This window comes from Sphaeramia orbicularis, chromosome 21 (assembly GCF_902148855.1).
Source record: "Sphaeramia orbicularis chromosome 21, fSphaOr1.1, whole genome shotgun sequence".
Classification (NCBI taxonomy): Eukaryota; Metazoa; Chordata; class Actinopteri; order Kurtiformes; family Apogonidae; genus Sphaeramia; species Sphaeramia orbicularis.
In genome coordinates this window covers 49,880,513-49,905,786 of record NC_043977.1, presented here as the reverse complement: position 1 = coordinate 49,905,786, position 25,274 = coordinate 49,880,513, and the positions used below count along the sequence as shown (strand labels likewise).

General features: G+C 38.3%; 1 protein-coding gene across 5 annotated transcripts in view; it reads right to left on the bottom strand.

Annotated features, from left to right (window-relative positions):
* Window positions 1-399: 399 nt before the first annotated feature.
* LOC115412193 (solute carrier family 35 member F5) overlaps window positions 400-25,274 on the bottom strand; it is a 31,825-nt gene continuing 6,950 nt past the window's right edge. For 3 of the 5 annotated variants that reach the window (XM_030124540.1, XM_030124543.1, XM_030124544.1), the window contains 10 exons: window positions 23,154-23,347; window positions 20,830-20,911; window positions 18,278-18,365; window positions 14,913-14,977; window positions 14,722-14,826; window positions 13,701-13,860; window positions 13,099-13,189; window positions 11,997-12,151; window positions 6,425-6,521; window positions 400-2,493 (listed from right to left, as the gene is read on the bottom strand). In XM_030124540.1, coding sequence (XP_029980400.1) covers window positions 6,440-6,521; window positions 11,997-12,151; window positions 13,099-13,189; window positions 13,701-13,860; window positions 14,722-14,826; window positions 14,913-14,977; window positions 18,278-18,365; window positions 20,830-20,911; window positions 23,154-23,347 — 1,022 coding nt within the window. In that variant the 3' untranslated portion in view covers window positions 400-2,493; window positions 6,425-6,439. The remainder of the gene's footprint in view (window positions 2,494-6,424; window positions 6,522-11,996; window positions 12,152-13,098; window positions 13,190-13,700; window positions 13,861-14,721; window positions 14,827-14,912; window positions 14,978-18,277; window positions 18,366-20,829; window positions 20,912-23,153; window positions 23,348-25,274) is intronic. The other 2 variants (XM_030124541.1, XM_030124542.1) reach the window with 2 other exon arrangements.

Genomic DNA, 25,274 nt, shown 5'->3' with positions numbered 1-25,274 from the left:
TCTAATCCTAACTGTCCATATCCTTGAGTTTCAGTAGAATTTAAAAAGGTGAGCTATAGGAAGAAAAAAATACGCCTTTTTCCAGGTGTTATATATGGGGAAAGAAGCAACTAAACCCAGCTTTTCCAGTACCAGGTTGTAAACATGTATATTTCTGCTGTAACATGAGTCTCTATGGAGACGGACTTGGCTTTGGAGCGGGCCTCAATTGGCAATTCAAGGAACTCGTCTAATCCAGCTCCAGCTTTTTAGCTTTGAGAGTGTAGACACATGGCATCCTCAAGCCAATATAGTCAGGAGAGAACTGCAAATAACCCAAAGTCAAAGGTAATAAGTACATGTTCATATATGTTTCTAAAGACATATCTAATAGAATTTAACAAAGTACACAACTGAATACACGTTGAAAAGGATGTTTTAATAGTGCAGTGTAAATATGAAAACAGAATAATAAAAGGAAATTCAAGAGCTTAAATGAATAAGAGAAAATTACTATCACAGCCTTCCATGAAATCTCACAACTTATTTAAAGACACTTAAAAGAAAAAGGAACAATTAAAACCTGAGAAAGAAACAATATATTCCGTGATTCCACAAGCACCACTGATAAGCTGTGAAGGATTTTTTTTTTTTTCGTAAAAAAAAAAACTCTTTTCCAAAAGTAAATATTACTACATGTAAACTGAAAAAGATTTTATACCTGTGAGACAGACGGTAGTACTGACTGGCAAAAATCACAGCTAGTAAGTGCAATAACCAACATGAACTAGACAAGTTTGTCACTTAAAGTGCTCAACCTGTTCACTTCTCCTCACAGGCAGGTTATTTATTACCTTCACCACTTTGTCCAGTCAATGGCGAGTGCAATCACAACACTCCATAAAGATGTCAGCACATTGGACATTTAAAAGGACCAGTAGGATAACATCCACATTTTACCTTCAACTGTAGTGTTTTTACATCCTCGATTACAACAGATGCTGAGGCTACTAAAAGAAATGCAAATAAAATCATATTTTTTTGGGAAACAGGATCATGTAGAAGCATCCAATTAATCTTTTACAAGGACGAGAATTTTCCTGTGAGCTGAAGAGAGACTATGATAGAATGATCATGATAATTATCACAATATGGTTTTATATTACAATATTGATTATTTATCGCAATATAAATTTTTCTTTTGCCTTTTGGGTTTGTTTTTTTGCTTTCTGATTGGAACTATCCGGTTTTTGTAACTTTCACCAAAAACCTGCCTTTAAAATAAAAAGAAACAATGATTTCACATGCATTGTGATACGATACTGCCCAATATGAACAATCTCATCACAGTAATATTTTTGCTGTATCAACCAGCCCTAAATGTATGCGAACACAATTTACAGTGATACATAAAAGTAAAATGACAAACATCAGAATCTTTAGTGGTAATCTGAATTTCACAACAAAAACATCAATAGTCCGTTAATGCTTTACTGTGTACAGTATATACACTGAAAGTATTGCAGCAAGGCTTTTTGTAGCTTAGAGATGAAGGAGGCTTGGCAAAATTATTTTCAAATGCAGAGAAATGCTGATCACAATTCATCTTCATGATCCAGTACTGTCAGATGAACGGTACAAAGTGAACTGCCGGTCTCTAAAATGTGTAGTGTAGATGCATTCATCTTCATATCAATTGGACACCGATGCCAGATGGAATGACCAAGGGATATTTGTTCCTCCAGAGCTGAGTCTGAACAGTTTGGTCATTACCCACACTGCCCAGGCTGGGTACTATGACCTACTCATTACAAACAATGCTGTATAGACAACAGCAGCTTATCATATTAGCCATGTCATCTTGCTCAAGTGTAAAGCAAGAGTCGAGATGATGAAGCTGTGATGAATCCATGTGACAGCGAACATTACTGTGATGACACTCCAGATGGTACCAATTCCTACAGATGTACATGCTGAAATTAGTGACAGCACTGTTTTCAGACAATATACAAGTCAAGGACTGTCGACTCCAGAAACCGTTCAAAAACAGATTGTCATTCATGAAAATGTGTCGACATTTGACAGAAAAGCAGCAAGGCATCAAAAAAGCCACCGGACAAAAGTACAGATAAATGTCTAGTACTTCACTAATGGGAAGTCACCTTCTTGAAAAACAAGGAGGGAGACTTTCAGTTGATTCCAACACAGCTTTTAGACCTTTAGCGGTGCCACGTTCATGTACTGTTTGGTTTAGTCAAACCAACTCTGTAATAATCATTGATAATGCAATGACATCCAGCACCTTGAGTCCTGTCAGGATGCTTTTTAAACAAACTTATCACCAAGAAAAAGTGTCTCATAACTGAAATGTGACAAGAAAAAAATAGGCTTGTAAGGAATGTGTGTGTCCTTGGAACACTGTAGAAAATAAATAGTTGTAATTGGAGGCACTAGGGTTGTTCAATGTCTCTGAAAGCTTCCAGATTGTCAGTTCATGAGATCCACAGTCGACACCTTGAAGAGACAAAAACAAGATGAGGAAAAAAGGGCTGTTAGACGCTAAATATCAAACTCCACAATTCGACATCCAAATAACCACACACAGCTCAGATCCACATGTCGGCCCATTACAGTTCTTTACATAATAACCTGATACCAATTATTGGACCTGATGAGATAATATTGTATTGACCAAAGTGTTTATTTTACATTTACCAGTATAAAAAAATTGGTGAAATTAAGAGAAAAATTACATTTCATCAGTACTTCACTTTCCACTGTTTGAACTGTCATTTTGTTACATTTTCTTCTGCTATAGTAGTAATATAACCACCTATGAAGCCATGACATCATTTCCTGTTTGTGGGTTCATTCCTGTTCATTCTTTATTCAGTCTACTGCAGGACTGTGTCCCATAAAACACAGCCAGTCATTCTACCGCTTTACATGTGATGATGAAGAGCAGAAGGACTGCGTAACATCGATATGTAAAGTTACAAGTCTTAAACAAATGAGGAAAAAGTCTGGCACTGACTTTGTGTTTTGATGTCAGCTCTGTATCTGATCTGTCCAGTTCAGGTGACAGTAAAGAAAGTAATCCTTTACATCAACTCACAGCTGAGCATGAAATGAAGTGATGTACTGTTGTAAACAGGCCAGGAGCTGAAACAGTATTTAAAACAGAACCTACTCGAGGTAAACACAGACTATGGAAACTTATCAATGTATTTGAGTTAAATAAATTAATTTAGGCCCCGCTGAACCCTAACTGGTGCCATATTCACGACACAAGTGATAGTAAAGGAGCATACAAGCTCTGACACTATTGGCTGTTTGGTCCTGTAAGTAAGTCTCACAGTACCATAAAATCAGACTTAACAGCCACTGTGGTGTCATCCCCAGTGATCTACAGCTCTCAACTGTAAAACATAACTTTTAAAGTCCTATTAATGCTGGCTCATGAAATGTAAGATTTTTACAGGCGAGAATATAGATTTTAAGAGGTCTAATCCATCACTGATTTATCAAGATAGATGAATCAGTATTTGGCTTGGTTATTAAATTTTGTCCTGTGCCACAACATGATGCAGCAATTGTTCTGAATCAGTCTGATCTGCATGGTTTTGTGCCACATTTTAGTATGGTTTTAGCTCACTTGGGACTTGAGTAAAGACCTCACAGTATCTGATGGTAATTGCTTTCAGAAAATGGAAAAACAAAAAGGCAGAGCTATTGCAAGTCAAGTTGAAGTGTGGCCTTAATATTCAACACTGACTATTTAAGGCCTAACATTCAGATTAGATTTTACATTTTATAAGAATAAATGTGTAACTCATCTCTAGAGGCTTTTCCCCAGTATTAAATGATGTTTAAAACAGCGTATGACTTTCATCAAAATTTTTGTTTTCAAATTTGTAAAACCTGAGGGATAGTGTAATTATCACTAATCCATTAGTCTTTCCGTGCTTACACACCTGAATCACTTTCCTCACCGTGAACAGCTTTGAAGAAAATACAGTCCTCTTGTTTACATAACAAACCAAAACGTCACTCGGGCCTCTTCGGAAATTATTTCGTAAGTGCACTGTGGGAAGGGGAATTTGATGCAACAGTAATTTTGCTGTCTTTTAGTGAGTGCTAAACCCAAATGTGGCCTTTAGTGCCATCCACCAACTATACTCGTTTAAAACAACCCTGGTGGGCTGTATAACTTTATGGTGTAGCGTTCTGGCTCGTTCTCTTGCCAAATCTGTGAAAAACCGCTTTCGCCATTCCTACAATGCACGTTGCAACAAAATTTCCAAATAGGCCTGAGTGACATTTTGGTTTGTTATGTAAACGAGAGGACTGTGTTTATGATGGAGTCATCTTCGAAGTGTTCACTGTGAGGGAAGTCATTCAGGTCTGTAAACACAGAAAGACCAATGGATTAGTGATAATTAAGCTATCCCTCAGGTTTTACGAATTTGAAAAAAAAAATTGTGATGAAAGTCATACGCTGCTTTAAACAATATATTATTAAAGGAAAAACAGTCAAAAGATAAGTGATATAATACCCATTAGTTGCTGGTGACTGACTGATGTTCATATGCATACACTGTCTGCTCCTCTTAGACTTCCATGCCCAGCAGACAGGTCTTAAATCGGTCTTAAACTGCACAGTTTCCATTTGGCACCAGCTCCTCTATAAGAAACCACATGCTGAGTTTAAAATCTCTGTCTACTCCCGCTGGCAATTACTTTGGGAGGCAGATGAAGGAAAGCCTGAGTGCACCTCAGAACAGTGAAGAAACAGGCGACTGCTCAGGGTGAGCTGCAGACATTAGTGGAGTGGGTGGCCAATCTGTGGTCTTAAATATTTACGTGATGATCATCCTGCCCTGCTCATCAACACGTCCAAATACTGAGGGGCGTCTGACAAATGCTTGACATCTGCTCACACACACACACACACACACACACACACACCCACACACCCACACACCCACACTTTCAGCATCTGTTCTATTGGCAAAACACGTGTGCCCTGTCACGAGGCTGCGTTAATGTTTGTCTACTTGTGGTCAGTGGGCGATGTCGGGAGAACGCTATGTTAATATGAAAGCAGAACAGCAAATGGCTGCCTATTCACCAATCCAAAACATTACAAGGAATAAATCCAATGTCCTCTCTACTATCATCAAACACCAGGACAATATGACCTAAAATCAGTATCACACTTAATTGCACTACTAACTGCACCACTGATTTATCAACAATATCTCATTAAACAGGTCACACATGGACCACGTGGACCATCCATCTTGTGACTCATGGATGTGCTCTATATATTTACTGTATACTAGAACCTAGTTCATAACAGCACATTCTGATGTCGATAGGATTTCTCAGACTGTGTAGGCAGATCACATTTTCCCTGACATCTTAGCTAGTACGACCCAGGTTAAACTTTTAAGGCAAAGTTTGCAACATCTCTGTTTAAAGTCTTTCTCCTCTTCCCATAGGGAATGAGAGAGGTGGTTGAGCGAGCAAAAGACTGAATGTGGAGAGTGAGTGACATGATGAGAAAAAAAGCTCTGAAATAGAAAACAAAACATTATTTCCTAATTACGGCACAATGTTGACATTCTAAAACCTAAATAAAGACACCCACAGTTTTGCAAAGGACTATATAAATGTTTTAGAATCAAAATACAGCAAAGCTCAAGTGTCCTCATTCCTGCTGTGTGTCTGTCTACCACAGTCTGAAATGTCTGTGTGTGTCTCATCGCTTTGCTTTGGTCTCAGACAGAACTGTGCAGTAATTGAGAAATGCAGAAAGAGGAGATAGCGGTACAACTAGAGTCATGCCATTTTTGTATTGTTCCACCTCACACCTGCTGTCGGACGCTGCGTTTGGAAATATAAAATTAATACTGAAAGGCCAGAAATGTCCTGTACACAGAAGAACACAAGGAAAAGGGAGTCTGCAGGTAAATATACCAGCACACATTCACAGAGGGTCAGAAAGGATGATATATTTGATACTTTTTTAAGGAAAATGTTACACACCTTGCCTTTAAACATACCTTACTAATACACAAATAAATCAGTTACATATGAAGTAAGTACAGTGTGTCTATGGTTAGCGACCCCCATGATCAACCCCTGATTTCAGGACACCAGGTAGAAATCAGGTAGAAAATCAGGCTTGGCTCTGACAGATTCCAGTTGAACTTCTCACTAAAAATATGTCAGCCAATTATTTTCCAGGAGTCTAAGTTTGGATGAGGCAGTTTTAACTTGTCCTCACCAATTCCAGCTGTTGTAGTTGAACAAACTCTTGCTACAGAATCAACCAGAGTAGAAGAAGAAGCAGTAAAAGATTTAAACAACCTGGATGATTAATGTACTGTCACATTCACACACAGACACATTCACAACAGCAGACTGAGTGAATATTTACTTTGTGTTTGTTGGATCACGAACAGAAGCTTCCTTCATGTGGGGAGATGGTGTGTAGAGGGATAAGGCTCTCACACTGCTCACTGTCTTCTGGCAGTCTGAGGGTGGAGGGAACAGGGTGTCAATCATCATCACACTCATCATCCTGACAACCATCATTACTATAATCATCGCTCAGCAAACGGGAACAAGCATTCACAGAAGAATGGGGTGCAGAACTGCCGCAGAGTGGATAATCAGTCAAGCATATACATCTGATTAAAGAATAAACTTAGTGAGCCTGTGAGCTGCACATGAGTGCTGCCGTCCTTGTAGGAATGTCACAGAAGAAAAGGCTGTGTGTTGTCGGAGTTAAGGTCAATTCATTTTGGGTAGGTCGCACACAACAAATAGTGTAATAAAGGCAATAATTTGCTTTCTATTTCAATCTCTCAAATTTAACTTATAATTGTACTTGCAAAGAATCCCACATTTTTCACAGAGCTGAGTAGTAATGATTTGAGCCTGGTCCCAGATGTGTTTGTGCAGAAATACATCACTTCCATTTGGCTTATGAAAGAAGCTCTTCCACCCATTAAGCATGCACGTCTGTTTACCCTTTTAGCAGTTGCATCACAAATGCCAAAGTAACCACATTTGACCTGCTGAGGCAGCCCACTGGAAAATGACTACACACAAGCAGTTGCTCAGTGTGACTAACAACATTTTTACTAACAGAGAGAAACATGGACACAACTGTTCTGCTGCATTGCATGTATTTCAGCCTTTCAACCCTCTGCTTAGTAGAGGCTTTGTATTGTTTAGTTCTGCTTGTCTTTCAATTAATCTACAATTAAGATCATTTAATATTTCTAAAATGACAGAAATAAGCAGTAAAAATTCTGTAAAATATTGAGTAAATTTCCAGCAAACTTTTGGAAATCTTGTAAAAAAGAGAGAAAAAAAGAAGGGTTAATTAGGAATTTTTCCATTAGTTGGTTTAGGCTCCATTACATGTGGCTATAATAAAATAGAAGAAGTAGAGCATTCTGTTCTGTTTATGATCTAAAGTTACAGTAATGTTTTTTCTTCATAGATGAGCCCACATTACGTGTTGAGCTACCAGACATGTTTTCACACTTTATGGGAATATCTGGAAAGACACTGGGAAAACCAGTGCCATAAACATCTTTTTATTATTAGTTTTTTATTATTATTATTAGGCCCAGCCAAGTAACGCCGGTGCAGGGCCTATTGTTATTGGGCGCATGGGGACGAAAATGGCAGTGGCGCGGTCGCCTTTTGCCACTGTCGCCACTCTCACTCATATTCACATTCACGGCAGTGAGACCTTTCCTAACATGTATATGTCATGTATACAAACTGCATATTTACATCTGCTTAGAATGAATGGGAGTCAATGGGCCACGCCCAGTCGGGGTCAGTCACGTGTGTAAGTGCACGGCACGAGGCATTGGACCTCATGGGGACGTGGGGGACCTTGAGAGCTTTCCTACCCTTTGAGCTTAAATTTGACACCCTGAACATTTACTAAACCTCACCAAATTTTGCCCAAAATTCAGAAGTGTGCAAAATTGAATTTACATATCAGTTTCGTAGATGATGGTAAAGAAATGTTGTGACGGCGCCCCCTTGAAAAGTGGAAATACATTATGGCACTGGGACCCCATCCCACATAAAGTTTGTCGTACAGCCACGAAAATCGGTACACAGATTCATCGTCAGGAGAGAAACAAAAAATGTTATTATGGCCACGCCCCTAAAAAAACCCAGAAGTCAGCCATGCTGGACTGAAATTTCCAAAATGCTGAGTCAGCGATTTTGCTGATGTCGTCCTTGGATATTTGGCCAAATGAGCATAAAATCGGTGTACATTATCTAGAGAAGTGGGGCATCAAAAGTTAGCCAAATTTTTGGGGTCAGTGTCACCGTTTTTGTGCAACAAGGTCGCAAACTTTGCAAAGTTTTTTCAAAAATGTACCATTTCAAAAATTGCTTCAGCTGGGACATGCGAACATCGATTTGGCTCAAATTTGACTCAGACGTCTATCTGCCAGGCCTACATCCATTCATTGGAAAAATTTGTAATCTGGCACTATAGCGCCCCCTATAAATTTACCTTTACTAAAATTGCTGCAGTTCAGACATATGAGCACTGATCTGGCTCAAATTTGAGTCAGACTTATATCTCCCAGGCCTACACCCATTTATTTAAAAAAAAATTAAATTTTGCACTATAGCGCCCCCTACAAATTAATCTTCACAAAAACTGCATTAGTTCAGACATATGATCACCAATTTGGCTCAAATTTGACTCAGTGGTACATCTCGCAGGCCTACAACCATTCAGTGGAAGAAATTGAATTTTGGCTCCATAGCACCCCCTACAGGTTTACTTTTACAAAAATTTGTTCAGTTTGGACATACAAACACTGATTTTTCCTCAAATTTCAGTCAATTGTCAGTCTCTCAGGCCTATACCCATTCATCAGAAGAAATTGAAATTTGCCGCTATAGCGCCCCCTACAAATTTACCTGTACAAAAATTGGTTCAGTTCATACATACAAACACCGATTTTCCTCAAATTTTAATCTGTTGTCAATCTCCCAGGCCTACACCCATTCATCAGAAGACCCCTGCCCCCCCCAATCACTACCAAAATTGAATCATTTGTTCCTTGTGCCAGTATCATCATTTTGTGACATTTTCATCCAAATCTGTCCATAACTTTTTGAGTTATCTTGCCCACGGACAGACAGACAGACAAACCAACACTGGCAAAAACATAACCTCCTTGGCAGAGGTAAATACACTATAAAAGAGGCAAAAGAAACACAACATTGTGTGCTCCTATTTTCCCTACAGACATCAGTCAGCACCAAACCAACATTGGCACAGTATGACCGGATGCCATCCTCTCGTAGCCGACGTCGCACTGTCCTGGAGCTGATAGATCTTTGGTGACGTCCTATTGTCTCTGCAGCACTACAAGTCGCTGGCAGAAAACGGTCACACAGGTGCATGAGTTGTAGGTGCCGATCCTGTGCATGGGTAGTACAGTAACACATGGTTGGCCGGGTCATGGTCTGTCTGCCGTTGCACCTGTCTGTGCATAGCGCGTCTGTAGGCATGAGATGGTGGATCTGTGAACACCAAAATGCCTTGCTACCCTTGCTTCGGACATTCCGGATCTCAGCATACCAATGGCTTGCTCCCTCATGTTTGCTGCTAAGCGTGGCATGGTGACCGTCTGTGACAGCTTGCATTTTTCCTCCGGGTTTTTATAGCCTTGGCCAGTTGAGCATCAAAAGAACTCATTAAAAGCTTTCAAACAATGTCAGATCGAACCACTCCTGAAAAATCAGGGATTGGCACCATTCACCATGTGATTTTAGTGCCTGAGCTGAAAAATGTGGTTCCATTGTTTCAATACTCACCGGTGATTGCCAACAAATTATGTTTTGTGTACAAAGTAGTTGCATGCAATTTTACTCTATAATGTACTTTGTTGCGTTTCTAATGCCCCTTAGTGTATTTGTACTGGGGCTATAATGACACAGCTATTTTGTTTATTTGTTTGAATGGTGATGTTGCACAGTTTATATTTAAACTCCTTTTCTCTAATTAAAATATCTACCACTCCAGATGATCCTAAAAACAAAACTTTATGCCAAAAACCCCAAACACAATCACCAAAAATGCAAGGACAGATGCATTTTTATACTAGGTACTGTTTCCTCACATTTTTATTTGTGTAAAAAAAAATGCTCGAATAAAAATGTTCAGAAGTTATGATTATTTACTGTAAGTTAACCAAAGGATTAACCAATAAATCTTGGTATCATGGTTTTGTTAGTTACAGCTTCGATTTGTACATTTCTGTGTGTCCATTAAAATACAGTAGCAATTTATTTTTTCAGTTTGCAAGTAAATGTGTTTCACCATTATTTCTAATTATTAGGAAATCTGATGTATCTCTCAGACATTTTAAAACCTGTTTAGAAATCACATAGTTTCATTTAAAAATCTATAAAAGGTTTATGTTCTGCATATTGAACAGTCTTTTGTGTGTGTGTCTTTGTATAGTTGTGTGCAGTCAAATGTTAGTAGTTAACTGTATATGAGAGGACACTGTAGCCAGGCCTCACCACTTTATCCATTTTTTAAGGGTTTAGACTTTTTGGGTTAGAATTGTGTTATGTGCCAGGCAGTGATGAACTGGAGGTGTGTTTGTGGGTGTTTTTCCCTCCTGGTCCTTTCTCTCCCCTAATCTGTCTGCTCTCCAGGTGCCGTCAGACTGATTGGCCTGCACCTGTGGAAAGTGGTGGTGGCCAATCACATCCCAGGGCCCTCCTATAAAAGGACCATGCCTCCAGTGATCGCTCTGTCTCCATCTGCCTGTTGGCGCTGCTGGTCGTGGTGTTCAGCTTGTAACACACTGAGTTAACGTCATTTATTTGTGGAGTGAGGTTGTGGGCCTAGGTAAGTTGGGGTACCCTGTACATTCTTTCCTTCATATAGATCACTATTGTCTAGACACATTAGGTTATAGGGTTGGTGCCACTTCTGTATTTATCATTTGGTTAAGTTCTTTTTTTTTTTTTTTTAGATAGGAATCAGCTTTTTTTTTTAGTTCTGTTTTAAGGGTAGGACCAGATTAGGCAGAGTTTTATTGTACTTATCTGATTTTGTTTGGCACCCCCCCCCCCCTTATCCCTTTCTCCTCCACATTAGTGATCGTTTGTTAGTTTTTTTTGTTGTTTTTTTTTGTTCAATAAAGCTTTGCCACTTGTTTCACACCTACACTGACTCCATCTTCATTTTGATTGTCGGGTTAACGTCTCCTTTTCACACGCCGACAAAGGAGACATAACAGTTAGGCATTCAATTGTCGTAGTCAAAGTCAAGGTTGGGAACTAATGCATTGTGTAAAGAATGACAACGATTGTGTGTGTACAAAACATTACGTAGAGCTTCAGAAATGTCCACAGCTCGGTTAAAACCAAACTTGCAACCTTGGTATCAGTTTGGTTTAAGAGTGCCAGCAGTTTCAAAGGGGGTTGACTTGCATGGTGTTATCTTTTTAGGAACATGTTCGCTTTCACTTTTTTCAATACTAACAGTTTCACTGTTTGATTTTCTGACAGTTCTACCTGATAAGTGCAGTGATTTGTCAACGCAACAGAATTTCAAACTTCAGTTATCATGCTGTCCTAGAATCAACAAGACGGGCTTTTTTTTTTTTATGTGTATTTGCCATTGTATTAACATGAAACAATGTAACTCTCCGCAAAAATATGATGGATTAGTAGTCCTTAATGTCAGGTAAGTGAGGGGTTTAATAGTATCTAGAAATGTACTCCAACAGCTGCATAAAATGGTAAAACTATTTTTAAAACCAAACTCTGTGACTTGAAATTGATGACTAATACTGTATGGGGCATATGTAAAGTGTCTTATCCAGTGGATAAACGACATGTGTAATTGCCATCAAAACCTAAGTCAGTTTTTGTGCTGAACAGCCCTGATATGAACCACAGTTTTGTCCCCTGTAAAAGTCAATAGTGTATACCTCTGGATGCGGTGTTTCCTGCAAATGAAGGCATAAACTCTCCTCAGTCCCACCAACACAGGGTCCCAGTTGTTGTAGTGACATAAGAGTGTAGCGATGAAGAAGGAGAGGAAGACAGGAACTGCCCCAGCAAAAAATAACCATGAGAAGCGTACCTATCCAAACATACACAGAAGAAAGCCACAAGAAAGTCAGACAACATGAAGTCAAAATGATTTGTACAGGTTTCTAAAGACTTTGACTTGGAAATTCATCTAATTTTCTGCATGTATTGAAAAAAATAATTGTATAATTGCTACAATAATGTAATACTTAATATACTCCATGACTGCTCCCAATATTACCCCAACAATAATGTAATGCAACAGTTTAAGAATGCATCATGAACTGTATTGAAACAATAAGTTAAAATATGTGGACATAGCCACGTTAACATCAATTACTGCTTTGTGGAAACCTTGAATTTGGCCTTGTAGAAGCCAATAATGTAATAACCGATAACGTAATAATAGCCGATAATGTAAAACACTTGCCATTTTTAAAATGTAATAAGCCAATAACGTAATAAAAGTCCTGAACCGATAACGTAATAACTTTTAGCCAATGACTTCTGGTGAATTTTGTGGAATGGAATGGATAAATTGAATAGATCAAATATGGGACTAACCCTAAAAAACTGTCTTCAATTTATAAAATATATTTACAGCAAGGTTTTGGGTTTGATTCCCTGTAATCTGAGTGTTGAGTTTGCCCGTTCTCTCTACATCAAACAGGATTTCTCTGGTTTCCCTACCACTAAAACAGCATCCTCCAATCAGTGCCCTTCATCGCGGTACTGATGAAGATATGGAGTTGGTCCCCAAGCAACTTTGAAAGCAGCTCAATGCTCCTAATGACCAATTGCTAATTTTAACCTTTTTTTCTAGAGAGAAGCTGATGTTTTTGGAACATGAATCACCTTGATGTCAAGTTGTGTGCTGCCGCTTGGTTTAAAGAGATTTATAGAGAATAGTATGACAAGATTAAGGTTATACAAAACAGTATAAACTTGAACCTTTTAAAAACTCCGGCTCATATTAAGTAGCTGCGATGTCAAACTTACTTTCTGCATGCAAATATCTGCCATGATAGAAAGCGGGATGGTAAGGCTCAGTGCCAGAGTCCCGATTAAAGATGATGTGAGGAAACAGCCCCTGTCAACAGAAACCAGCATTACTCACACACCACTGTGTATCATCCAAACTGGTGACAATTTATGATTATATGTCACTGACTGCCAAATACTTTATATATACATACAGTAAATCAGGTAATTGCTTAAAGTTTTAAATGTCTAAAAATAGCAGTGGATAAAACCTAATTGTGGTGTCTTGAACACTTGCTTTTCAAAACTGATAGTCACTTCCCCAAAATATTTAATGAAAGGCCAAGAAAATGCATGAAAAACAATAAAAGGTCCACTCCAGAGTAGCTGGATGCAGCAAATCTTTAGCATTTCTTGTTGGCAAGTAATAAATTAGAAAAATAATGGTAAGTTAAATCTGCTCAATCGAGTAATCCATTAATTAACTGTTGCAGCTCTACTATACACTAAAGGTTTTTTGAAAATCTTTATTAAAAAATTAACAGAAAATAATTATATAATATCAAAATGCCCATGTGCAAAATCATTTGGATCTGAATTAATCATGGGTTGGTGCTCACCAGAGCCAAAGGAACTCAGACAGAACAGTTCCAATGAGGCCATTGATGAGGATGTACGTCCACACCAACTGACTGGGAAGCTCGAAGGCCTCAAAGCCTGTGTAGTGAAGCAAGAGGAAACCAGGCCACAGCAGCAGCAGGTTGAACAAACCCACAAACCCTGAAAGACACACAGCACATCCCACTCACTTTGTTTAATGGTTCTATCTTTGGAAGATATAAATAAAAGTTTAGCCAAGAAAAAAGCGGAATCTACTCACAGCTGTCAGACACAGTGACAGTATGAATAATACCACCGTACAAGTGCTGAGCTGATCAGTAATTTTGTCAGTCTGGTGCAGTATAAGAGTTTAAACCAGTTTGATGGATTCAACACAAGCTGATGTGACATCATGTCAAACGAAAAAGCAACCTGACTTTGACAGCATCAGAAAGCGCTCCATCCAATTTGTTTTGCATCGGTAATAAGCAATATGACAACATGATTAATAAGACATTATGTTTATTATAAACAGACTAACAAAGCTGCTGGTTTCTGTTGAGCTATGAGCAGTTAACTGCAGAGTTACAGATGACAACATAAAGCTCATATTTCAGCAGAGACAGGGGAGGATGAAAATAGTGCATGTTTTGCCTGTTTACAGGAAAATGTAAAATGTGTTCTCTGGGTAGCGATAAGAGGAGACGTGACAAACGTAGGAGATGAAGCAAAATTACATGGATGGGATAACATGTAAACAGAAATAAGTAGTGGCAACACTGATTACAGTGCTGCTATAGTCTTGCATAGCCAGACCAGATCTCCACATTTAATCAGAGCTGCTTTGCTCCTACTTAAACCAACACTGGCACCAACAGTGGACTGGAGTTGCTACACTCTCATTCCAGTCAGTCTCAAGGGCATAATTCAGTGTACCGGTTCAGTCCAGTGTTTGGCTTTATGTGAAACCTTGTTTGAACATTTTAATACTAGCTCAACCCTAAATTATACACAAAACGCCCGCTTACTGTTCATGCTTACCAAAAAACATGGGGATGTCAAGTTTATCCTCCCGATCCACTCGCCTCTTGATCATAACGATGTAGACAGCATACAGAATGGCCCCAGCGAGGGACCACAAAGAACCTTCAGGAAAATGGAAAAGTCAGCAAACAATTACACAAACAGGACTACAAAATGAGTGACATAGACAAGGTCTCCCTATTTTTTACCTATAACACCTTTCTCATCAGGGTTGTCCATGCTGGAAAGACTGACAAGGGCCACACCTCCCATACTACAGAAAGAAAGACAACTATTTGAACGGTTTATTCTCAAAATAGGAACAACAATGAAACAAGAAAAGACAAAATGTTACAAAATTATTACAAGTTTAAGCAATCTGCTGTAATTTTTCATCTGACACATAAAAATCAACAACATATGAATCTGATGTGTCATTTGTGTTATACATGAAGAAAGAAGATGTGGGAAATAACACTGATGTGTACTTAATTAAAGTACAGATACCTGAAAACTCAACTTGAGTCTTTATTTTTGCAACAACTTTTTCTCAAACATTTTTTGACAAATTGGTGTTCCTTGGCCCATGTTTGCTCCAAATTATGCCTACAATCACATGTTCATGTCACCAGTTTCAAGTCACATTATTTCATTCTCATTTATTATCTTTTACAACATTTTGTCGTGTTGCATCTTTTCCGTTGCTTGTGATTTTTGTGTCATTTTTGTCTTGTTGCTTTTTTCCTTAACCACATCATTTTGTGAAAAATGTATATTTGGAAAACAAATGGCAAAAATGTTTTTACACTTGGGAGACAAATTTTGGCATATTCATAAAAAGTGAAAGCAAAAAAGTTCCTACGGAAAAGAGTAGCAAATAATTGTGTGTCTGAACCTTTCAGTCACTTGAATGAATCTGTGATCAGAAATACTATAACAAATGGAAATAGTGATGAAACACCACCATGTATGAAGAACTGAAGAGTCAAATCTTAGACAAACTGTTGAGGAGTTTGAAACAATCCAATACGATTCAGATCAGCAGCTCTGTTCTATCTCTCAGCTCAGATCAAATTTGTTCTTTTTCTGTTTGTGAAACAGAAAATTAGTTTGGATGACCTTGATAGAGTTATTACCTCCGCCAGGAGGTATTGTGATCGCTTTGCTTTGTGTGCATGCATGCATGCGTGTTTGCTTGTTTGTTAGCAAGATAACTCAAAAAGTTATGGATGGATTTTCATGAAATTTTCAAGAAATGTTGATACTGGCACAAGGAAGAAATGATTAAATTTTGGTGGTGAATGGTGGGGGGGGGGGGTGTCACTGATCTGCCTTGGCGGAGGTCTGCGCTCTCCGAGTGCTTTTCTTGTTGGAAATGTGTTTTTTGTGCATTAATTCTGAGACTTAAATATCCATTATTACAAGCTTCAGTATTACATAGAAAAAAGTGATTAATTTCAGCACAATGTAATTGTTTTTTATTATTATTATTATCATCATCATCATTTTACTGTCCCAACAACTAATCATATTATTACAGACAGACAAAAAAAAAGCTTCTAAAACTTGAGCTGGTGGATGCTTCATGTTGTTCACAGTGAATATTTTATTGTGACTCTGATGGGTAAGATGAATGTCCATGATGGCTTTTGAAATGTGACCATTAATCGTTCAGATATTGCTCTGAGCCTTTTGTCCGGGAGCTTATTAAATATGAAAAACACATGGACACCACTGAACTGTAAGTAAAAGTTTAAATCTGGTAGATACAAGGAGTTTCCCATTATTTTGCAGACAATATGATTCAATTTCACCATTAATTTAGTTGAAGTATTTGACTGATATTCACTGTCCTCAAAGTCACAGTAGACTGAGAAAAAGATGTTGGACAAAAACCTTGGAACAGAGCATGTATGGTGTTACTGCAAAATTTATAGACACTGTCAAAAAAGGTATCATGACAAATTTTATTACTACTCACACAAGAAACAAATAAGTGTAAAGATTTAAATTTTCTCAAATTGTAATAAATGACAAAGGTAACATTTAAACAACAGTTAAACTTTTCTGTCCATCAGCAACAGTTTCAGTTGTTTTGAACCACTGACACACAATGGTGGAGTGAGTGACGTTCAACCTTCTGCATCCACCATGTGGTTATCTCAAGCTGATTGTAGATTATTTATTCTTGTTTGGTTAATTGTTTCATTTGTTTTCATCCCTCGTCTTTCCCTTTCCCAATTCAAGTGTTTCCTGGCACTTGCAGGAACATTGTAAATATGAAAATCTACTCCATGTCTCGCCTGGTGAAAGAAAAGTTAATAATTAAAAATCTAAATAAACGCTGCTGTGGCATCTTTCCTGATAGTGATGTGGATCTCATTTTGTGATCGTTTTAAACAAAGGCTCTGGATTCAACTCAAGGATCATTAGAAAGGGTTGTTGCTGAAATTTTGCAGTGAACACAAAACTAACAAGTGAAAAAGTAAGCAGAGCTTACAAATACCTCCGCCTGGTCACACATCACTTTGCCCCTCTTGTTCACTGATACTCTACCTACCCAGGAATTCAGTTTGTGTTAACTTTTTTTAACACAAACTGTTAACTTTTTTCTTTAATCTTTAATCTTTTTAAAAGCTTTTCAAAAAAAAAAAAAAAAAAGAACAAAATCAGTTGGAAAAATTGTTTTACTTGAAATGTTCTAAAATGTATTTTAAAATAATCCCAAAATTTAAATGTAAAAGGTGTGTCAAATTTGAAAAAAATTGCGTGACTAGTGTCCAAGAATCTAGTTGGACAAAAATCTCGAACTGCCGTAAGGATGGACGAAATTCCTGTTATATATCTAGCATATCTATATACCCTGTGGGGTGGGTAGGAGTATAATAAAGCCATTTTAAAGGCTTTTGTGTATAGGTTAATAGTCCTGCAGATTACATGTGGTGTGTCTTTTGAGTACAAATTATTGCACATCTGACAATTTCACAATCAATAGGGCTTTTCACTGTCTATTTTTTCTGTAAGTTACCTACATCATGCATGAAAAATAGGCCACTATTGTATTTTATGAATAGATGCTGCTCCATGATACTTGACACATGCCTCACACACACCTCCTCTGTTAACATGGGCACTGAAATGAAAATCGACAGACAATTCTAGAGGTAACCAGTGTGTTCTGTGTGTAAGATAGAATACTCAGAGGAGAGATTGCAGTGATGAAAATAATAAAATATGTCGCCACCATAAGAGAAAGATATGTCACCGAATACAACGGGATGGATGGCAGCAGCTACACAGACAGTAAATTCACTGCCGGATCAAGTCTTCATGGGATTTGTAGATAATAAAAAGATATAAGCAGACTTATCCATTGAGCCCTCGGCTGCTGCTGCATCACATGGAAATGATGGATTACATCCGCTACTGACTCTTCTAAAGCCAATGAACTGAATTTTAGGAATAAATAAAAAAGCACAGAGTTGTATAAGGGAGAGTGAGACATCAACTGATGCAAATATATACCGATGTTTCCCAGAATGCACTCCCTTTTCTTAACTGCCAGGAAGCTTACCTCAGAGCCACAGCAAGCAGTTTAGACAGGGTGAAGCGGTCGCTGCTGTTACTGGGAAAAATGGCTGCTAAGATGAGAGTGAAGAGGCCTGAACAAAGACAGGAGACACAATAGAGTCCAATTAAAACACTGACAACTCTGTCACAGCAAACAACTGAAGCAATGACTAGATTCTTTCAACTGTAACTATACACAGTGTGATGTGCCTAAAGGCTAACTCACATTAATTTACACTCTATTTAGAGTATTGAAATGTTATTAAGAGGATAAATCAAGCACTAAAATGTTATAATATTTCATGTTGTACTTAGTAGGGCAAAGAAATAAAACTATAGGTTTTATGATATACTTTGATATTGTAATAATTATATGTATCACAATACTGTAAACCCATTTGAGTTTATTTTGTTCACATTCTAAGTTGAAACACATTGTCAACAATATTTCGGTTTTTCTGTCTTGTTTTTACTGTTGTATATTTGTATGTTTGATTATCACTATGGCCGTTCTTGAATGTTCTACTTCGAGATTAGTGAAATGGTCCACTGTTTGGTTAGTGTTCATTATGTTCATTTAGTTGAATATGGATTCACTTTGCACTTGTTTTCTTTATTTTGATTTAATGTTTAATTGTTGTTGTTAATAATAATAATAATAATAACGTTCTAATAATGCTGTAATTGCTGTATTACAGTTGCATAATCTCAGACCTTTTATACCATGTCCTATTAAATCCATTTATGTCTCATCACATTTTTTCTGTCATTTTCATTTTGTATCTTTTGTGTCATGTTTTTTTTGTCATGTATTTTATGCTACTACACTAAGTTAGGTGTGTTATAAATAAAAGCACAAATAACCATCTAGTTTCTTCAAACTTTCACACAAAACCAGCAACTAAGTGAGGCTTACACTGTCAGGGGCCCACAGCAAGGGTATATCCCAAAAATCCCCCCAATCCTCTGCTATGAATAAATGTACCCGCAATAATTGTTACACAATTGATATGAACTCAATCTGAGCTACACTGACGTGATAGTTGCAGAATAATGGTCAGAGAACCAATTCTTCCCCACAAAACTCCACCTAGAGAATGAGAATGACACCATATGAATTCTGGATGGTAGCAAGAAAATGGACATTTGTAAGACAATCAAAATGAACCAAATTTTATTTCAATCGGCCTATTATTGCTTGATTATCACCCCCATTTGGAGGACTTATAATACTCATAGAGAAGCTGAAATCGATAGGGTTCTTCCACGAGGAGTCCCTTATGTTGGTTATCAAGGGATAAGAAATCCAACCAAATCTCTCCTAGTTTTCGCGTTCACACAAAGGATATCCAGCTGCAGATCTGATGGCGGCGTTTGGGATACAACCATTATTTCCCCGAAACTCAATTTTGGGGATACAATTAGAAGCAAAACATTTACAATCATAGTCATCCTACTATATAATGCACGTTTCGGCCCCGCCCCCTGTCCAGTGTCCGTCCCATCAATGTCCAATCGACGTTGCAAACACGGGACACGGGAGGGTGTTTGGGTGCAATGCAGCTGTTGTACCATAGGAGGGCGCTATCGTACAAGGAACCACGGGTACAATGCTGCTAGTAAATTTAAAAAATTGAAATAAAAAGATAATAATTTAAACAGAACTAACCAATGCAATAAAATGATATTTATCCCAGTGTAAAACTATATTATGACATTTGTCATTATTGTTTTGTTTCCCAGACCCTGTTAGAAAAGAAACACCTGAATTCAACGTGTCCCAGTCCTTTTCTCCATATAGTGTATGTTTACCTTTTCAGCCATACCATCCAGTTCTGATGTTAACACAATAAATTCATGCAAAAAGACTCCTGAAGCTGACATGTAACCCAGGTTCTTTTCCTTTTCTGTTCGGCATTAGGTCAGACATTTCATTTTACTTAAGATGACCATGTCTGTTGCCTCTTGGATTGTCTTTTCTTCTTATTTAACAAAGACAAAAAGGACAATAGTAAAAAAAAAATAGGACCAATGGTCCTGTATCTCACCCAAATGTTCTATCAACAATCCATAACAAGTTGAATTTGTGAGGTTGTCAGGTTCTGCCGCTATGTAAAAGTCCTGAGGTCTGGATGCAGATCAATCTCCAAATAGAAGTGGGTGGTACTTTCACTGGAGGAAAACTCAACTAATTAAATACAAGTCCATATATGACTTCCTATCAGTGCTCTGTAGTAACTATATTGATATCTCTAACCATTTCCATGTTATAAACCATCAAAATATGGCCTATTATAATACAATATAATGTTTCAAAAAAATTGTCAAAAATTCAAAAATCTAAATTTCTCCTAACTGTGAAGACCCTTTGTAGACATTGTCCCAATGAAGCTACATATGAAAGTTGAAATTAATCCAACCAGTAGTTTCGCCAGAGATGTTTAAAGAAATTGATAACAAAGATGCTGACAATGACAAAGACGACGCTGGACACAGCGCCTTCATATTAGCTCATGGCCTATCGGCTGGTGAGATAAAAAGAGAAAAAATAATCACCTGAGGTGGACGACAGTATGTTGACAATGGCAACTTGTGTATCTGACAGGGCTTCTTGATATGACAGGTTGGCCAGGAACCACTGGAAGACAAACAGAAGGAAACATGACACCAAAGACATGGAGTACACAAAACAACTCAGACCATTTAGCACAAAGCATTTACCAGTGGAATGAACCTCACACAGGAATTTGAATGTCAAAGTCAAATTTAACCAATGGCGAACAGACAGAGTACTGTAACATGCATGTATGCATCATCATTCTCCATTAACTGCCAAACACTTAAGTTTAATTGCTAAACTCTTTACGGTCAAAGTGATCAGTTCCACAAACAACCATAGCATTAATATCATACTTTAACAACAACTTGTACACTCAGCCTCTCATTATTAAAATCATTTTATCACTTAAAAAGGCTGCATGGTTAATGATGTTAAATTTTCACACTTACTTATTATTTGCTCACATTATTCACTTATACTAAAGATAATTTGTTCAGAATGAGCAAAACACATTTGTTACCTGACATGCAAATAACAGAAACAAATGACGAGGATGTAAAAAAAAAAAAAAAAAGCAAAAAAAGCAGTGGTTTGTTGCTACATTTGGATAAGAACTATTGTTAGAATTGGTCTATGATGTATTCAGTAAAACAACCCACAAACTCAGTAACTGTGTAATGTGTGAATCTATGAAGTGATTTATGTTACTAAACCCACATAATTGTTCTGTCTATTAACTCTGTAGTAGTCTGCAGTCATTCATGTGATTTTACTGCCCTTACACTTTGGTTTTTCACAGCGAAGAGGGAAGCGCAAAATAAATATTAGGTTTATGTTTGTCAAGTAGAGACAAAGAGAAATTTCAATGTAGTGCTTTTCCTAACTCACCTACTAGGTGTAAAAAAAAAAAAAGCTTTTTTCCAAATAGCACTTATCATAATTCATTTTAAGCCACTTCAGCCTTTTCCTAAATCCATTGTTTTGTAGATGCAGTTTGTATCAAGACTGATTTAGCAACTAAACACAAATATTTAGAAAGTTGGACACACACGGCAGCCCGACCTCACCAGAAAAATAACAGTTCTAGTGGATTCTCTGAGTCTCCATGCACATGTAGTTGTATGAAAAGTGCATGTAAAACTTTTTTAGAAAGTCCAATACCGGCCAGGTGATGCCATTAAACAGAGACAAAAAGGAGGTTATTAATGCTATTTTGTGTCTGCAGATTTCATACATTGCTTTGTAATCTGTTGTTAAGGTATGAGGGGATGATGCCAACCTTCAAAAACTTCAATTTCACAAAACCTCCTTAATAAGATTTCAACCTTTGGAGGCTTTTCTTTAACTCTTTAAGTGCCAGACAGTTAAGGGGCTAATAAGCCTTAAAAGTGCCACAGAATTTGGCCGTTTTTCAGTATTTCGCGTCGTTTTTATAATATTTGAAGAATCCTGCAGGAAACCGCTCGGTAACATCCGACCGATTGCTGATTAGATTCAAAACGCACCGGACGCAGCCGATTCATTATTGATCATAATTTGCATAATTTATAATAATAATAATAATAATAATAATAATAATCTTTATTTATATAGCACTTTTCATACATTAAAATCTGTAGCACAAAGTGCTTTACATATCAGTTTAAAGATCAGTACCGCCCCCCACCCACACCCACCCACTCACCCGCACACACACACACACACACACACACACACACATACATGCAAACCCACAAGCTCACACATACTTAAGAAGACTGACTGAGCACGGGTAGACCAGAACAAAAATGTACAAGTAAAAGTAAAACATCAGTTTAGGAGGCGCTGTCTCAGGGAGCCATCCGCACCAGGATGCAGCCGCCGACCCCAGCGACCAGGCACCAGCAACACAGCCCCGCATCCCAACTAGTGGGAGAGGGCCAACTGGGACCCCCACCCACCAGAAAGGAGCGGACTCCAGTGAGAGAAGGCGCCACAGCCCCCAGAGTCCACAGCCGCCCCCCGGCATGGAGGGCTCCCTCTGATGAAACACCGGAGAATAAGAAACATTAAAAAGATATAAAAATATTATTCGGTCGCGTGACCTCAAATTCCCGTCTGCTTGGTCTCAAAAGGGGGACACAGAAAGAACGTCATCGAAATGTGAGAAAGAAATGGGGGTGGATGGTTTGTTTGTACACAAATGTGGTGTGTTCTCCAAAGCCGATCTGATCGGCCCGTGGCACTTTACAGGTCGTTTTCGTAAAGCCGATTTAATCGGCCCATGGCACTGAAAGTGTTAATGAACCTGTGATATCATTAAAGCTGTCACTGTACTCACCACAAAGCAGAAGAAGAAGCTTATTTTGGCCACGTCGGTGATGGTCAGTTTGCCGACTGTGCGCAGCATGGCCTCATGGTCTTTGGCAGCTGGGTAGGACATGCGGGACAGTTTGGCCTCCAGGGCCTGAGTAGAGGGCAGCTGACGCACCTCCATGATGTTACTGAAACGCACCCGCTGCTTTTTGGAAGCTGCTGGGAGGCAGACATGAAGAGAAGACTGAAGTGATGAAAGCAGAGGAAAAACAAGCTTTATATGCATATTGTATCCACTGGCAGCACAAACACTAGAACTCTAATGAGTTGTGGTTTCAAAAAGTTTTTTGTATGATGCTTTCGACTCTCCAGGTAAACTGTCAGGTCAACTCTAGCTCTACTAAAGTGGATCATTAAAAGAATCAAGACATTTTCAGTCAGAATAGAAACAGAGGTGTCAATTCCAGAAGAGAAGAATGTAATCCTTTTCTTTCTTGTGATACTGTTATGAGTCTGGAGGTCAGCCAGAGGTTCACAATGCTAAACTCATTTATCAACAATGGGTCTGCGTAGGATTATAATTTTCCAAGATCTCAACTGCCCTCTGTTGGTCAAATGTTCTTTTTCAGTAGAGAGACATAACGGATGGATTTGTTTATCAGTTGAATTCTAAGCGCTAAGATCCGCAAAAAGCAGGAGAGTTGACATAAAACATCACTGGTGGAGGCTGTGAGAGAGCATGGATGTAGATCACTCAAAAATTAACTGGAACAACGATATGGTCATATTGGGAGAATGCTAATGAAGTTATTGCAAATTTTTTGGGACATGAAATCCCAGTGACGTACAGCATATTAGGAACATGGCAGATGTTGTGATGGAGGACCTGTAATTGATAAAGGTTTTATTTGCAACAAATAAAAAACTGGCCCGAAATAAAGAGCAATGTTTGGAGACTCACTTTCTGTGCAACAAAGGCATTAAGAACAAAGACAGTAAACTTCAAATAAACAAAGACTGGAATGTTATAATGACCAAATTAACACCTGATAAAAAAAATATAAATATGTTTGTATGAATTACTCACAGCTAATTGTTGTGATTTTTCATGTTTTTCATTGTGCTGTGTATGTATCTAGTAGGGATGCTGATAAGCTGATGCGTCAATAGTTTAGTGAGAGATCAGTAACGTTTGACTTTTATACATCTGACAGAGTAATTAGATGTTTCTCAATATCAAGTTATCACCGCACTCCACAAGTCCGAAGTCGTTGAGTATGGCCTTGGTAACAACAGCCCCAGAGAACAGACTTCCTAAGAACGCAAGTGTCTCTGTTATTGGAATGGTTGGTGCTTGTGAACTTCCCTCCCTGCCTCTGCTGTATTTCACCATTGGCTCCCTAATGTATTCCCACAATCCACCACGATGTGTCACTCAATTTGATTTCAGTACATTTGTACAACTATTTACATGCCATTACCTCCGCCAAGGAGGTTACATTTTTGCTGGCGTTGGTTTGTCTGTCTGTCCGTCTGTCCGTGTGCAAGATAACTCAAAAAGTTATGGACGGATTTGGATGAAAATTTCAGGAAATGTTGATACTGACATAAGGAACAAATGATTAAATTTTGGTGGTGATCGGGGGGGGGGGGGGGGGGGGGGGGCACTGATCTGCCTTAGTGGAGGTCTACGCTCTCCGAGTGCTTTTCTAGTTTATACTTTTTTTAAACATTCTGTATATTCTTTAACACTTGAAAAACAAATTTCGTTGAATCCCATATCATGATAATACAGACGCGTGTTCCAGCTTTGTATCACATTATCTGGTGATGGTCATCTACTTAATAAAACATTTCTGAATTAAGTTGTCACAGAGGCCACCATTGCCTTAGAGAGTAGCACAAAATGTACCTGGGGATATTTGCAACCAAGTCCACACGCGTTACCATCCAGTACGTCCTTGGTTTAAGCTAGGAGGCAAGAACAACTTCCGGGTATTCCATCTGATCTTGGTTTGTGTGAACTTTTAAATGAAACAGTACTTGGGCCCCGACTAATGACGTTTCACGAGACCGTGAGAACAGAAGAACAGACAAGAACACACATTGAGAAACGCCTATTGTTATTTCCCTCACCGGTCCCCAT